Source organism: Herpailurus yagouaroundi, unplaced genomic scaffold (assembly GCF_014898765.1).
Source record: "Herpailurus yagouaroundi ecotype Mexico unplaced genomic scaffold, PumYag 255, whole genome shotgun sequence".
Lineage (NCBI taxonomy): Eukaryota > Metazoa > Chordata > Mammalia > Carnivora > Felidae > Herpailurus > Herpailurus yagouaroundi.
The window spans coordinates 1,238,693-1,254,019 of NW_024412472.1; the positions used below are offsets into that span (position 1 = coordinate 1,238,693).

Here is a 15,327-nt window from a genome sequence, read left to right on the forward strand (position 1 = left end):
AAGGAGGATGACAGCCACCACCTAGATCCCAGTGTGGGAGTAAAGTGTCAGCTTGCCCAGGTCCCCTGACTTCCCTTTCATGGTGCCCACAGTACCCACACCGTCCCACAGCAGGGCCCAGCAGGGCTCTCTGCTCTTCGAGCTTGCACTTGCAGAAGGAAGTCAGAAGCATGCATGAGGCCCAATGCACATGGAGGATAATTGTGTACATCTTGTAATTTTTATTTTCTTATAAAGCTTTTCCGGTTTTTTTAATAGACTTTTTTTCACAGAATTCTAAAGCTTATTAGTATAGAATTATGTATTTTTTTTTACTATTTTTAATTATCTGTAATGAACTACTTTCATCCACAATTGCATTAGTTTGGGCAATCTTTTGCCTTGTTAGTTTGTGTAAAATGATCACCTAATTCTTTCGACTGAAATTTAGTTTCATATATTTTATATGCTAATATACTCTTTCAAAAGCAAATTTCCCTGGGTGAGGGAAGATGGAGGTTTGCAGACAGAAAGGGGCTGGGATAGTTCTCTAAAACTGGAACCCTCGGGGCGCGCCTGCGTGACTCAGTCAGTTAAGCCGCTGTCTTCAGCTCAGGTCATGATTTCCCAGTTTGTGAGTTCGAGCCCTGCATCAGGCTCTGTGCTGACAGCTCCGATCCTGGAGCCTGCTTTGGATTCTGTGTCTCCCTCTTTCTCTCCCCCTCCCTGACTCGTGCTCTGTCTCTCTGTCTCTGTCTCTCTCTCTCTGTCTCTCTCTCAAAAGTAAATAAACATTTAAAAAAAGCTTTTTAAAACTGGAATCCTTGGCCCAGCTTTACAGAACACCCTGTGCTGTTGCATTTGCCTCCAGTTGTGATACCAGCCAGTGGTCCTTTGAGAGCGAACGATTCAGAAAGGAAGGAGCAAGAGATAGGACACTGCTGATACCAACCAGCACAGCACAGTGCAGACTCGTAGACTCCTGGGCCCCAGTTCCACGGACGCAGCTCCAGCCCATCTCCAGGAGACATTTCAGAACGTTTGTATTCATCAGTGCCAAGTGGCACATTCACCGAATGAAGAGTAAAATCCGAGGTCTTTGAGAATATGTGAGGGACCACAGAAACCACCTGAAAAATGTGATGTTTGCTTCAGCTTTCCTACAACACAATAGAAAGGTATTCAGGGGTGACTGACAGCTCAGAGCCTGGAGCCTGCTTCAGATTCTGTGTCTCCATCTCTCTCTGCCCTCCCCTGTTGGCACTGTCTCAAACTCTCTCTCAAAAATAAATCAACATTAAAAAAAAGGTACTCATATCCCACATTAAATAGAAATATTCTAAAATTGTCTGAGTGTGTTCAAGATGACCACGTGACATAACAGCATTTCTGGTAGAAAGATAATTAACACTTATTTATGTACTATGAGGTGTCCCCCCACCCCCCAACCAAATAACTTGAAGACAATTACGACCATGCTTCTTAAGTCTCCAATATTCTCAAGAATAACTTAAAACATTTAGGAGATAGTACCTCACCTGTAGGGTCTCAGCTACAAAGCAACCCTGAGGAGAAAAACAATTCCTCTTTCCTACCCGAGGGGAACTAGATGAGTCACTTGCACCGGGTGGTGCACAGCCTGAGAGAGGCACTGCAGAGGGGGGAAGGTTGAAGGTGCTGAGATTAACAAAAACAAAATAGATCTGGGGTGCAGTCAGGATCAAGAGATTGCCCAGCATCATCCGCAGATGAAATGGAAAATCTCTAGAATCTCACACAATTGAGTGCAGATCCTATGTTTATTCCAGTGAGGGTCTCAGGTTCCCAGGGTTGAAAAACTTCTGATCGCCATTTGGTGATGGCTCTGTATACTGCTGCTTGCTCCTTGTCCATGAACAGTCTTGCAGATTGAAAGTTCCTTATGCCCTGAGATTCTCCTGAGCCCACCCAAACTTTCCATGGTGGATACCACATCCCTAATATGACCCAGCATAGTCCTAAGGCCCCAGAAATAAAAGGTGGCCTTATAACCACATATACTTCCAGAGATGATGGGAAAGAGAAAGCCCTAGGATGGATTCCTGGATGGTGAGAATCCACACTTGATACCCACTGGATTGTGTATTTTGAATTCAGATTCCTTCTCTGGTCTTTTCTTCAAAATGGAAATTTTAGAAGCAGCTCACAGCAGAGGGCGCCATTTCTTGGGCCAGGATGCTCTGTGAAAAGATCATGGCCCTTAGCCTGGAGATTTCTTTGTTGGGGTTTGCTAACAAGCCCCCCCTTCCCCCCCATAACCACTTTCTCATCTTGAACTCGGGACTAGGAATTTCAGAGGATGAAAGACCTGAATATCCCTGGAGAGTTGCCTGTCAATAATTCAAGAGAGTGTAGGATGTTCCTAGTGAGCCAGAGCCTCATTGTTGCAATATACTGACTGGTATGCAGGGGTCTAACAGAAATAGACAGAAGCTGATTTCTGCCAGTTTCCATGGATGAGTGCTGGAGATAAGGGTGTGTGTCCACACTCAGAAAGGCTGGATATATCTGATTTGATATCCCTTCCCTCACCAAAGGTCACCAGGAGATGGAGGGGTTGAAGACTCCCTGGCAAAGAAGGGACCAGAGCAGAAACTGCTTGGCCAAACAGCCCATTAATTCTATTTGTCTCATTTTAGGTGTTGGTAAAAGGATAGTTGTCAATGAAAATGCCCAAGACCTGGGGATATTACCAAGTATGGCAACACCATTTGACCTTCTCTGTCGCTGGAGACTCAGAACAAGCCTTTCTTCATTCCTGACAGGAAAGAGTGACGCTCATCAGGAGAGGAGAAACACTGACCCACTTACACCACTGCTGAGGGCACCCGTGCGTCCCAGCACTCCGGAGTCATCCTGTGTCACTGTAAGTCCTGATGTGAACAAGCCAACTGAAAAATGGAGACTTGGCTGGGCAAAGAAAGGAACAAGTTTCTAGTGAAACATAATTACTGAGAATTAGAAAAGAATATCAGACACTTGCAGTTTTAGTTCCAACATGTAAAGAATTTAAAAGCCATTACTTCCAACTTTACAGTAAGAAAAAAACTGAACAGAATGACTAAAATCCAGAAGACAAGAAATAACAAGTGTTGGTGAGGATGTGGAGAAAAAGGAACCCTCGTGTACTGTTGGTGGGAATGCAAAGTGGTACAGCCACTGTGGAAAATAGTATGGAGGTTCCTCAAAAAATTTTTTAAAAAAGGGGGTGCCTGGGTGGTTCAGTCAGTTAGGCATCCAACTCTTGATCTCAGAGTTGTGAGTTCAAGCCCTATGTTGGGTTCTGCACTGACTGCGAAGCCTACTTAAAAAAGTAATAATAAAACTAGGACTACCATATGATACAATAATTCCACTATTGGATATTTACTCAAACAATATGAAAACACTAATTCAAAAAAAAATGTATGTACCCCTGTGTTTTTCGTAGCATTATTTACAATAGCCAAGATATCGAAGCAACCTAAGTATTCATCGATAGGTAAATGAATAAGAAAATGCCATTTGCAACAAAATGGATGGACTTAGAGGGTATTATGCTAAGTGAAGTAAGTCACACTGAGGAAGACAAATACCATGATTTCATTCACACGTGGAATCTAAAAGAGCAAAATAAAACAAAACAAATGAACAAACAAAAAGCAGAATCAGACCTATAAATAGAATAAGCTGGTGGTGACCAGAGAGAAGGGGGGAGGGATGATGAAGGGGAGGGGGAGATACAGTTCTCCCGATATGGAATGAATAAGTCATGGGAATAAGAGGCACATCACAGGGAATATGGTCAATGATGTGTTATAATAAGTTTGTATGGTGACACATGGTAGCTGTACTTGTAAGCATAGCATATACCATATAGAGAAGTTGAATCACTATGTTGTACAGCAGGCACTAAAGAAACATTGGGTGTCAACTATACTAAAAAAGAAGAAGAAGAAGAAGAAGAAGAAGAAGAAGAAGAAGAAGAAAGGAAGGAAGAGAAAGAAAGAAAGAAAGAAAGAAAAAAAGAAAGAAAGAAAAAGCTGAACTAACAACATCAATGTCTTTTCCTGGGTGCCACAGAGAACTGAGGCCATAGGATAAACCACCACCCTTGAATCTAGAGTCAGAAGATAGGTAAATGCAGACAATAACAGTCTCCATCTACTTACCTAGAGAAGTTGCATGAGTCATCAACTAATAGGTGCATTAAAATGGTAATTTTATTTTTTATTAATTTTTTTAGTTTATTTATTTAGAAAGAGGCAGAGACAGCATGAGTGGAAGAGGGGCAGAAAGAGAGAGAGAGAGAGAGAGAGAAGGTCAGCACCAGAACCCAATGTGGGGCTCGAACTTGGAACCATGAGATCATGACCTGAGCCGAAACTGAGAGTGGGACACTTACCAACTGAGCCACCCAGGTCCCCCTAAAATGAGAATTTTAATGAATTGCTAGAGGCCAAGCCTGGATAGCTTGAGAGTGAGAAATTCCTGGGAGAAACCAAGTTAGGGGACTACCTCACACAGTCCGGGAATTTATTTCCAAGAAAACCAAATCAGGTCCACTAATGAAGAGCCAAGGGGGAAAAAGAAAATCTTGCCTTTTCTCTGGCAAAGGGAAGGTGAAAGAACCATTACAAAATATGTCTAAAGAATTCCCCATAATAAAATGAAATGCAAGAGAAAAAGGAATGAAAAGGGGGAAGAAAAGAAAATATCCAAAGAATTGTGGGTCAATTTCCTAATATGTAATATATGTTTAACTGGAATACCAGGAGAAAAAAAAGAGAATGGACCAGGATCACAAAAAGTATTCAAAGTAAAAATGGCTAAGAATTTTCCAAAAAAAAAAAAAAAACCCCAAAAAACAAACAAAAAAAAACCCAGCCAACATCAAATCAGAGATCTAAGAAGCTGAGAAAACATCAAATAAGACAATTTCGTGTTAATTCTACACCTAGAAAATGAATATCAAATCACTTTTTAACTATTATGTTCAGTTTGCTTAAAAAGGCAGCAAGAAATAAGATATAAGGAAGTTTTTGTTTTAGAATAAAGTTTGTTTAGTTTTTTTTTTACAATGATGAATTCTTTTATAATCAGATCAAATTTTAAAATTATTTATGATTAGGGCACCTGGGTGGCTCAGTCAGTTAAGTGGCTGACTTTGGCTCCAGTCATGATCTCACAGTTTTTGAGTTTGAGCCCCGCGTCGGGCTCTGTGCTGACAGCTCAGAGCCTGAAGCCTGCTTCAGATTCTGTCTCCCTCTCTCACTGCCCCTCCCCGACTCACACTCTGTCTCTCTCTCTCAAAAATAAATAAATATTAATTTTTTTTTCATTATCTGTGATTTTCTAATCAACTTACTCTATTTCTTTAAATAAAGCCAAGGTAACAATGTTTAAAATAAACCAAACTGCATTCTAAAAAGGATTCATTTCAAAGCATAAAGAAAGGAAGCCAGGATAAAATCAATCAACAGCTATAGATTTAGATAAATAGATCACCTCAGTTATGAGCTATGTTTCACACTGCAACATGCCTTTTTTCACAGCCACGTGACAAATACCCCTCTCACAAACTGCATAGCCAGAAGGACTGTACTGTAAGCCTAGATTTAAGGTCAGTTCAGAGATTCCAGAAGAGATAGGGTTAATAATGAATGTGGGTACTGTGGGCAGGCTGGAGAGGCAAGACAGTGAAGGAGACATGCATGGTCTCAGTCATGCCTGGGCACCGCTCTCCCTCCACTGGGGCCCCTCACACAAACCCACACAAATAAAAGAAACCACCCACCCTCCACATGCCATCAGAAGATATATATCTAAAACTCCATCTACTTTTTTTCGTTCTCATTCTAACACTATTTTCCACACTGGCATCACCTCTTTTCTGCCCTATGGCCTCCTGATGATTTTCCTGATTAACACACTCTACATACCCAACATACATTCTCCACAGAACAACCAAAATTATCTTCTACAATGGAAATATGATCACGCCATGTTTGAAAACAAAGTATTTCCTTGGGTGTCCATTGCTTTTAGGTTTACAATTTAATTCAATTTTTTTTAATATTTATTTTTGAGAGAGAAAGAACATGCTCATGTGCACACACATGAATGGGGAAGGAACAGAAAGAGGGAGACCAAGGATCTGAAGCAGGCTCCACACTGTCAGCACAGAGGCTGATGTGGGGCTCCAACTCAGGAACCACGAGATCATGACCTGAGCCAAAGTCGGACGCTTAACCCACTGAGCCACCCTGGCGCCCCTTAAACTTACTTTATTAACAATGTCTACCTGGCACTTAGTGAAGGGATCACGGAGAGCTTCTGGTCTTAGTTAAAGCCGATCATTGTATTCCATTCCTGCTGCCCCTCTTACAGTACCTCACCAGAGCCAAGCTCCTTCTCATGTCATGTGGTTTTGTCTCCTGAACTCTCTGCCCCTCCTAATTTACTTAACCAAGAACAACTAATCCTTCATATCTGTCATTAAAGTCTCCTTCTTCAGGTAGGTATCTTTGACCATGGGACCCAACAAGGTCCTCCATTATCACAAGTGTTATTCAAATGATTATTTATATCTTTATTTGTAGTGTCTGTTTTCTCAAGTCTGCAAACTCTGAGTTTCTTAGCATATTCCTCTCATATCCTAAAAAATATGTGGAGATTGAAATGAAAAAGTACCATTTTCAAATACATCTAAAGAAAAAAGTGCTTAGGTATAAAGTTAGCAAAATATGCATTGGATCTGTATGCTGATCATTAGAAAATGCTGATGAAATAAGCCAAAGAAGACGTAAATAAATGGAGAGGCATACCAGGTTCATGAATCAGAAGACTCAGCATAGTAAAAAGATCATATATCAATCTTTCCAAATTTTATCTATATATCTAATGAAATTCCTATCAAAATCCCAGCAACATTTTTGGTAGTCATAGACCCACTTATTCTAAAATCTATAAGGAGAAGCAAAGGACCTGAAATATATAGAACAATTTAAAGAAGAATGATGTGTGAGAAATCACTCTGCTTGAAGTTAAAGCTAACTATTTAGCCATAATAATCAACAATAGTGTGTCAGTGGCAGAGGATAAATGCAGAGATCACTGGAACAGAATAGTAAACCCCAAAACAGGCCTACATAAATATGTCCACCTGATTTGGGGCAATTAATTATACAGAAGTAATTTAATGGGGGAAGAACAGCTTTTGTCAACAAATGGTGCTGGAACAATGAACAATCATAGGCCAAAAAGAAGGGAAGGGAAGGGGAGGGAAGGGAAAGGAAGGGCAGGGTAGGGAAGAAGGGAGGAAGGGAGGAAGAAAGAAAGAAAGAGGGAAAGAGAAAGAAAGAAAGAAAGAAAGAAAGAAAGAAAGAAAGAAAGAAGGAAGAAAGGAAGGAAAGAAGAAAAATGGAGAGAGAAATAGAGGGAGGGAGGAAGGAAGGAAAGAAAGTTAACTCAAAATTGATCATAGATTTAAATATAAAATGAATACTCATAAAACATTTGGAAGAAACAAAAGAAAATCTCTCCAAAATCTGGAGTAGGATGAAGAGTTCTAAGATGACACCAAAAGCACAACCCGTAAAAGGAAAAAATCAATAAACTGGGCTTATCAACTTAAACACTTTAAAAAGTTTTAAAAATTAAAACTTTTTACTCTGAGAAAGTCCCATTAAGAGAATGAAGACAAGCTATGGGCTGGGAAAATTTATTTGCAAACCACACATCTGCCAAAGGCCTTACATTTACAATATGTAAAGAATCCTTAAAACTTAGCGGTAAAAACACAACGAATTCAACTAGGAAACAGGCAAATTACACAAACTGATATTTCATTGAGGAGAAATGTGACAAACAAGCACATGGAAAATGCACATCATTAGCAATTAGAGAAATGCACATTAAAACCACAATGGCATAGCTATCAGAGTGATTGAAATAAAAAATAGCGATGACAAAAAAAAAAACTAGGACACCAAATGTTGGTGAGGATACAAAGAAACTAGATCACTCACGTGTACCGGTAGAGCAGGAATACAGACTTGTGGTTTCTTATGAAATTAAATATTCACTTAGCCTGCAACCCAGAATTGCACACTGAAGCATTAATCTCAGAGAAATGAAAACTTGCATCTACACAAACACCTATGCATGAGTGTTCATAGCAGCTTAATTCATAGCCCCAAACTGGAAACAACTGAATCGTCATTTAACATATGAATGTTTAAAAACACTATGGTACATCCTTTGTACATCCATGGTAGAATAACAGGGAATTCTACACAATAAAAAGAAATAAACTACTGATACACATAACTATGTGGATGAATACCAAGCAAATTATGTTGAGTGAAATAAACCCAGTCTCGAAACCTTATGGGCTGTATGATTCCATTTACGTATCATTCATAACAAAATTTTAGAGATGAACACCCAATTAGTGATTGCCAGGGGCTAGGTATGGAAGGAGAGGGATGTGGATAAGGCAACAAAAGGTATCATAAGTGGTGATGAATAATTCTGTATCATAACTATGGTGGAGGTTCTGTGAATCTAACATCATAGAATTATTTAGAACTACAGGCATACATGTGCACACACACTCACACACACAAAGAACTATACACACACAAGCACACATACAAATCGTACACATAAAACTGATAAAGTCTAGTAAGTTCTGTGGTTTGTACCAATGTCAACCTTACAGTTCTGATATTGTGTTAACTAACATGGGGTGTTACCATAGGGGAAAACAGGTTGATAGAGAGAAACATGAACTCCCAGTACATAGTTATTATGCAACTTTCTGTGAATATATAATTATTTTTAAATTTTTTTAATGTTTATTTATTTTTGAGAAAGAAAGAAAGAGCATGAGCGAGAGAGGGGCAAAGAGAGAGGGAGGCACAGAATTCAAAGCAGTTTTCAGACTCTCAGCTGTCAGTACAGAGCCTGTCAAGGGCCTGAAACCCACAAACCATGAGATCATGACCTGAGCCAAAGTCTGACGCCCAACCGACTGAGCCACCCCGGTGTCCCTAATTAATTCAAAATTAACAGATGTTTTGTAGGGGCGCCTGGGTGGCTCAGTTGGTTAAGTGTTCAATTCTTGATTTCAGCTCAAGTCATGATCCCAGGGTTGTGGGATAGAGCCCTGCATTGGGCTCCATGCTAAGCATGGAGCTTGCTTGGGATTCTCTCTCTCTCCCTCTGCCCTTCTCCTCTGCTTGCATGCACCCTCTCTCTCTCAAATTAAATTAATTTATTAACTAATTTAAAAAAGATGTTTTGCAGTTGTTAAATGTGAAAAAAGGTATCTTAAGACGAATGAAAATAAAAAGCAATAATTATAATAGCAAATATACATAAGTATACGCTTAACGACATTCTAAGCATATTACATATAGTAACCCATTTAATCCCCCTAAGAACTCTATAATGTTTATAAAGTAATCCTAATTTAGAGATGAGAAAATGAAAGTAGTGAAATTAATATGAATAATACTCAAATCCTTGCTTATAGTGAGTTTTCTATGATTAAGAAATGGAAAAAGACAGAAAAGACATACATATAGCTATTAATGTATTTAAATGTTAAATATTTAAATCAGTTTATAAAAACAATAAAAATAAAAATTTATCTAGACATATTGGATAAATACTTAAAAATGAGACTGAAAACATGTATTGTTGTAATACATTTTAAAATTAATGAAAAGAGATGAGGAGAAACCAGAGTATTGAGAGTTAAATGGCAAAACCAAAAATAACTAAAATCATCTGGAGGATTTAGTAGTCAAGAGCACAACCTGACAAATAAAAATAAAATGGATTTGTCTTTGCCTCTGACATTTTCCTTGGTAGAGTTTCTGTTTCCCCATCTGTAATACCTATTTTATGAAGTGCAAGTGAAGGTGATGTGAGGTAATGTATATAAAATGTTTTGCATGGGACCTGTAAAGTAAGTACACAAATGATTGTTACTATTACTTTATAAGATGAAATATGGTCATCTAATGTATGTTTAACCTCAATATCAATTAAAAATATAAGTAAAAATTGCAGTATACAGCAACTTCTTACTCAACACGTCTCCAGAGGCGAGGGAAAAAAAGCAAAAATGAACTACTGGGACCTCATCAAAATAAAAAGCTTCTGCACAGCTAAGGAAACAATTAGCAAAACTAAAAGGCAACTGACAGAATTGGAGAAGATATTTGCAAATGACATATCAGATAAGGGGTTAGTGTCCAAAATCTATAAAGAACTTACCAACCTCAACACCCAAAAAACAAATAATCCAGTGAAGAAATGGGAAAAAGACATGAATAGACACTTCTCCAAGGAAGATATCCAGATGGCCAACCGACACATGAAAAAATGCTCCACATCACTCTTCATCAGGGAAATACAAATCAAAACCACAATGAGATACCACCTTACACCTGTCGGAATGGCTAACATTAACAATCGGGCAACAACAGATGTTGGTGAGGATGCGGAGAAAGAGGAACTCTTTTGCATTGTTGGTGGGAATGCAAGCTGGTGCAGCCACTCTGGAAAACAGTATGGAGGTTCCTCACAAAACTAAAAATAGAACTACTCTACGACCCAGCAATTGCACTACTAGGCATTTATTTACGGGATACAGGTGTGCTGTTTTGAAGGGACACATGCACCCCATGTTTATAGCAGCACTATCAACAATAGCCAAAGTATGGAAAGAGCCCAAATGTCCATCCGTGGATGAATGGATAAAGAAGATGTGGTATATATATACATACATATATGTATACACAATACACAATGGAGTATTCCCTGGCAATCAAAAAGAATGAAATCTTGCCATTTGCAACTTCGTGGATGGAACTGGAGGGTATTGTGCTAAGTGAAATTAGTCAGAGAAAGACAAAAATCATATGACTTCACTCATGTGAGGACTTTAAGAGACAAAACAGATGAGCATAAGGGAAGGGAAACAATAATATAAAAACAGGAAGGGGGACAAAACAGAAGAGACTCATAAATATGAAGAACAAACTGAGGGTTACAGGAGGGGTTGTGGGAGGGGGGATGGGCTAAATGGGTAAGGGGCACTAAGGAATCTACTCCTGAAATTATTGTTGCACTATATGCTAACTAATTTGGATGTAAATTTAAAAAAATAAAAAATAAAACAAGCTAAAATAAAAAAAATTGCAGTATAATATTTTTGTCCTTTTAAATGGCAAAAAAAAAATTAAAGAAAACTGTGCAACTCCATTATTAGTGCAGAGATAAATTATTCTCATCCTTTCTGAGGACATTTCTATAAGATTCATAAAAAAAATCTATAAAATCTGCAATAGCATATCTAGGACTCCATCCTAAAAATAAAAAATTGAAATACCCAGAGTAAGATGTATGTTCAGGGAAGTCTTATTTATATAGTTAAAAATGGAAAGCTCCAAATGTCCAATAATATTTAAAATATATGAAAATATATATGCAAAGAACAACGAAGGTAAAGCAATACACCAAACTGTTACCAGTGGTTTCCTCCTGACTAGGGATTTTCTTTCTATTTTTGTTGTTTTCCAATTGTCTTACATTGAGTATTTACATCTTATATTAAAAGACAATATGTAAAACTTTGATTTGTGAGTATAACTCGTTCTGGAAACATGCTTGTAATCCAAAGCACTTGTATACCAAAGCAAATTTCAAGAACCCTTGGCTCAGTTGTGATCATGTGACATTGGGCGTCACGCACTACTCCAATTGCAAGACATTGCTCATTTATCAAGTTAAAATTTATTAGAAATGTTTACTCGTCTTGCAGAACACTCATAGAACAAGTTACTCGCAATCCAAGGTTTTACTGTTGCTTACAAATAATTTATCTAAACATATCTGGTCTGTAAACTTAAGCAGCAAATAGCAAATAGAAATGAGCCTTAAATTTGTAAATATATAGTCATAATGCTATGCAAAAAGGGCTTAAAATAATAATGCTTCATTAAATATAGTAACACTCTGCAGTAAACTACTTCATAGGCATAGTAATTGATTGTATAAATGCTTATGTATTAGAAACAATGCCAACAAGTACTGCCAGAAAACTAGTTATACATAGTGGAAAAGAAACATATATAGTACAATCAATATTCTGTTTATGTATCGTATGATACTATTTTCCAGGTAGATAAAGGAGTAGATCAAGCTTTAGATACAGATGGAGATGAAATACAAACACAGACTCAGAGACAGGTGTACATGCAGATATAGAAGTATATAGATATGGGTAGATAGCCATAGAAGACAAAATTTTAACAACAAAATTGTTCAGGGGCTGTAAGTTTATGGGTTTATGAGTTCCATTTCATGTTTGTCTTTTTTCTTAATTTCTAATATTTTCTACAAGAAACATAGATTTTTAAAAAGATACATATTTTAAAATGAAATATGGACAACACACTATCTTGCTCAGGAAGGAATTATCAACTAAAGAACACACTGGGCAGGAGATGTGGTTGGAGAAAGGACGACAGAAGAGAAGAGATGAGAGGTGGGCATGGAGGGAGGAATAGGAGTTTTCCAAAAGCTGATGGAGATTATCCCAAGGCAGATCAGGGACATGGAGAGCATGGCATGATCTGGGGAAGGTGAGGCATTAATGGCCCAGTGTGTCTGATGCTCGGGTTGCTTGGAGGTGACATGGCAGTGCTGCTATAAAGGAAGTCAGAAATCAGGTCATTAAAGGCCTTGAATGCCCTGCTGAGGAGGGGATCATTGAAGAACATAGCCTGAAGTTGAGATAGGAGGGTCCCTGTTCCCAGCACACACCACCCCCCAGAAACTACAGGAGAGACCAGTTTCAATCCCCTCAGTCTCCTCAGGGGTTTTTCTGCCAAATACAAAACACAATTCATTTATTTTCTCTTATTACAGACATGCATGCTGATCAGATATAAATTATAATGTAATAGGAATAACTGCAAAACACAGGGATCACTGATTCTAAGAATATCATTAGCCAGAATGAAGGCCATTAAGGAGCAGAGGTTTGTATGTGATTGCCTAGAAACATCAGGAGATGTCTCAGAGCTTGAGAAACTCAGTGAGAAATAGCTGGGCAAAATCCCAGGCCAGAGCACGGCTCTCACTTCATCCATTTCTAAAGATCATCCTAGAGTCATTAAGGACATATGACTTCTGAAAATCAATGCATCCTGTCCCAGGGTCTTTGCAGGAGCAGGCTTGCTCAGTCCAACATGGTGCTGAGCTCAGTTGTTTTGACAATGAAGGAGTGAGTCCTCCAACCTCCCTGGTGGTCTTGCTCCAGAGACAGAACCCACAGAGCTTTCTCCTGGTGTTTCAGCTTATCTCTCCCACCCACCACTTCCACAGACCACTTCACATATGGCTAGAGATTCCGAAAACTCAGTTCTTCAACCAAAGTGATTTCTGCTTTGTAAACAACATGTGAACCACCTGCTCTCTGATTTGCTTGGTCTTAATCCCATAAATGATGGGATTCAGCATAGGTGGGGCAAGCATGCAGATGTTGGCCAGCAAGATGTGGGTATGAGGAGGAATGTGGCGTCCAAACCGCTGAGTAAGGGTTGTGAAGATCGCGGGGCTGTAAAAGAGGACAATGATGCAGACATGGGAGCCACATGTGTTAAGAGCTTTGTGGCGAGCATCTCGGGAAGGGATGTGGAAGACAGCACGGAGAATCAGCACATAGGAAACAAAAATTAGCACCACATCTAAAACCACTGTTAATATTAGGATGGAAAATCCATACCAGATGTTCACACGAATGTCATTACAAGCATATTTGGCCAAGCCAATGTGTTCACAAAAGGTGTGTGGAACAATATTATTTTGGCAGAAAGTCAATCTTTTCAAAAGAAATACTATGGGGAAAAGGGTACAGAAACTTCTCAGAATTATAGTCACACCAATTTTTCCAATCAGTGCACGTGTAAGAATAGTGGTGTATCTCAGTGGGTAGCATATGGCAATGTAGCGGTCAAACGCCATCACCAGCAAGATCCCCGACTCAGACATGAAAGTGCAGTGGATGATGAAGAACTGAGTTATGCAGCGATCCAGGGAGATCTCCCCAGCACGGAACCAGAAGATGGCCAAGGCCTGAGGTACTGTGCACGTGGAGAGGACAACATCTGCTCCGGCCAGCATGCAGAGGAAGAGGTACATGGGTTCATGGAGGCTGCGCTTTGTGAGGATAATGCAGATGAGCAGGCTGTTCCCAAGCAGGGCGATGAAATAGGAAACGAAGAAGGGGATGGATATCCACACATGCTGGTCCTCTAGCCCGGGGATGCCCAGCAAGTGGAAGATTGTATGGCTAACAGCAGTGTGGTTTATGGTTGTCATGCTTGGAGCAGATGACCTGGGATCTCACTTTCTGTTCACAAAGAGATGAAAGAATTATTCTAATATTCCTTGTGAATATTAGGACTTTTGTCATATCTCACACTCTTCATCTTCTCAGAACATGCAAATAGGAAATATGCAAGGATGAAGGATATGGTCTGCACCACAGTGAGTGACAGTCAATTATCCTTACCTCCAACTAACCAAAGTCAGAGACATTACTGTTTGTATTTCACTTTCAAAGAGGATTATGCATAAATAGAGAAACTCATTATTCATGACTGGGAAGAGTGTAAAAAGATACTTGAAACTGACTAATTTAGTAGACAAGAGGCAGCATAAGAAAAGGCGAGCATACCAATCAATGCACAGTATGTTCATGAAACACTTCCAGCGTAGGGTGACAGGTGCATAGGGACTTGCACAAGCAGTGAAGAACCTGATCACAACTTCATACTTAGACCTCACCCTTCACACAGGACACAGCCATCAGATGTCTTAAAGCTATTAGTGTTGAATGATAACCTGTGAAGGTTTATTGGAATAGTAATTGAAGAGATTGGATGCTAAAAGGTAAGTTGGGTTCCAGGAATAGAATGGATCTGAATGTAATACAGCCACAGAGGAATTAAACTAATGTTTATTAAGCATTGTTTTATGCCAGGAATTGCAGTATGCACATCATACGTGGCATTTTGTATGCTCTTCATGTAGGGAGCAGACATCCACTCTAGGGAGTGGATATTGTCTCCATTTCACACCTAAAGAGGGACTCAGAGAATATGAAACTCTTGTCCAATTTCCCAATCAATAATTGATAGAAATGAGTTTGAAATTTCTCCGACTTCAGTGCATACAGTTTGCTCACTTGTGAAGAGAATCAAGAGAACTTCAAGAGGTAACAGGGCTTGTGTGTCTCATGTTCAT

At 39.1% G+C, this 15,327-nt stretch overlaps 1 protein-coding gene across 1 annotated transcript; it reads right to left on the bottom strand.

Annotated features, from left to right (window-relative positions):
* Positions 1-9,791: 9,791 nt before the first annotated feature.
* Positions 9,792-14,400, bottom strand: LOC121021165 (olfactory receptor 52B4-like). The gene is made up of 2 exons (XM_040461393.1): positions 13,486-14,400; positions 9,792-9,824 (listed from the first exon to the last, which is right to left on the bottom strand). Exons 1-2 carry the CDS (start codon positions 14,398-14,400, stop codon positions 9,792-9,794), a joined length of 948 nt encoding a protein of 315 aa, XP_040317327.1.
* Positions 14,401-15,327: the final 927 nt, after the last annotated feature.

Bases quoted from the DNA above. Each gene is read 5' to 3' on its own strand.
- LOC121021165 (XM_040461393.1), bottom strand. From the start codon at position 14,400: ATGACAACCATAAACCACACTGCTGTTAGCCATACAATCTTCCACTTG. The intron at 9,825-13,485 runs GTTCACATGTTG...TTTATTTGTCAG, and splicing joins AGCAAATCAGAGAGCAGGTG to GTTGTGCTCTTGACTACTAA.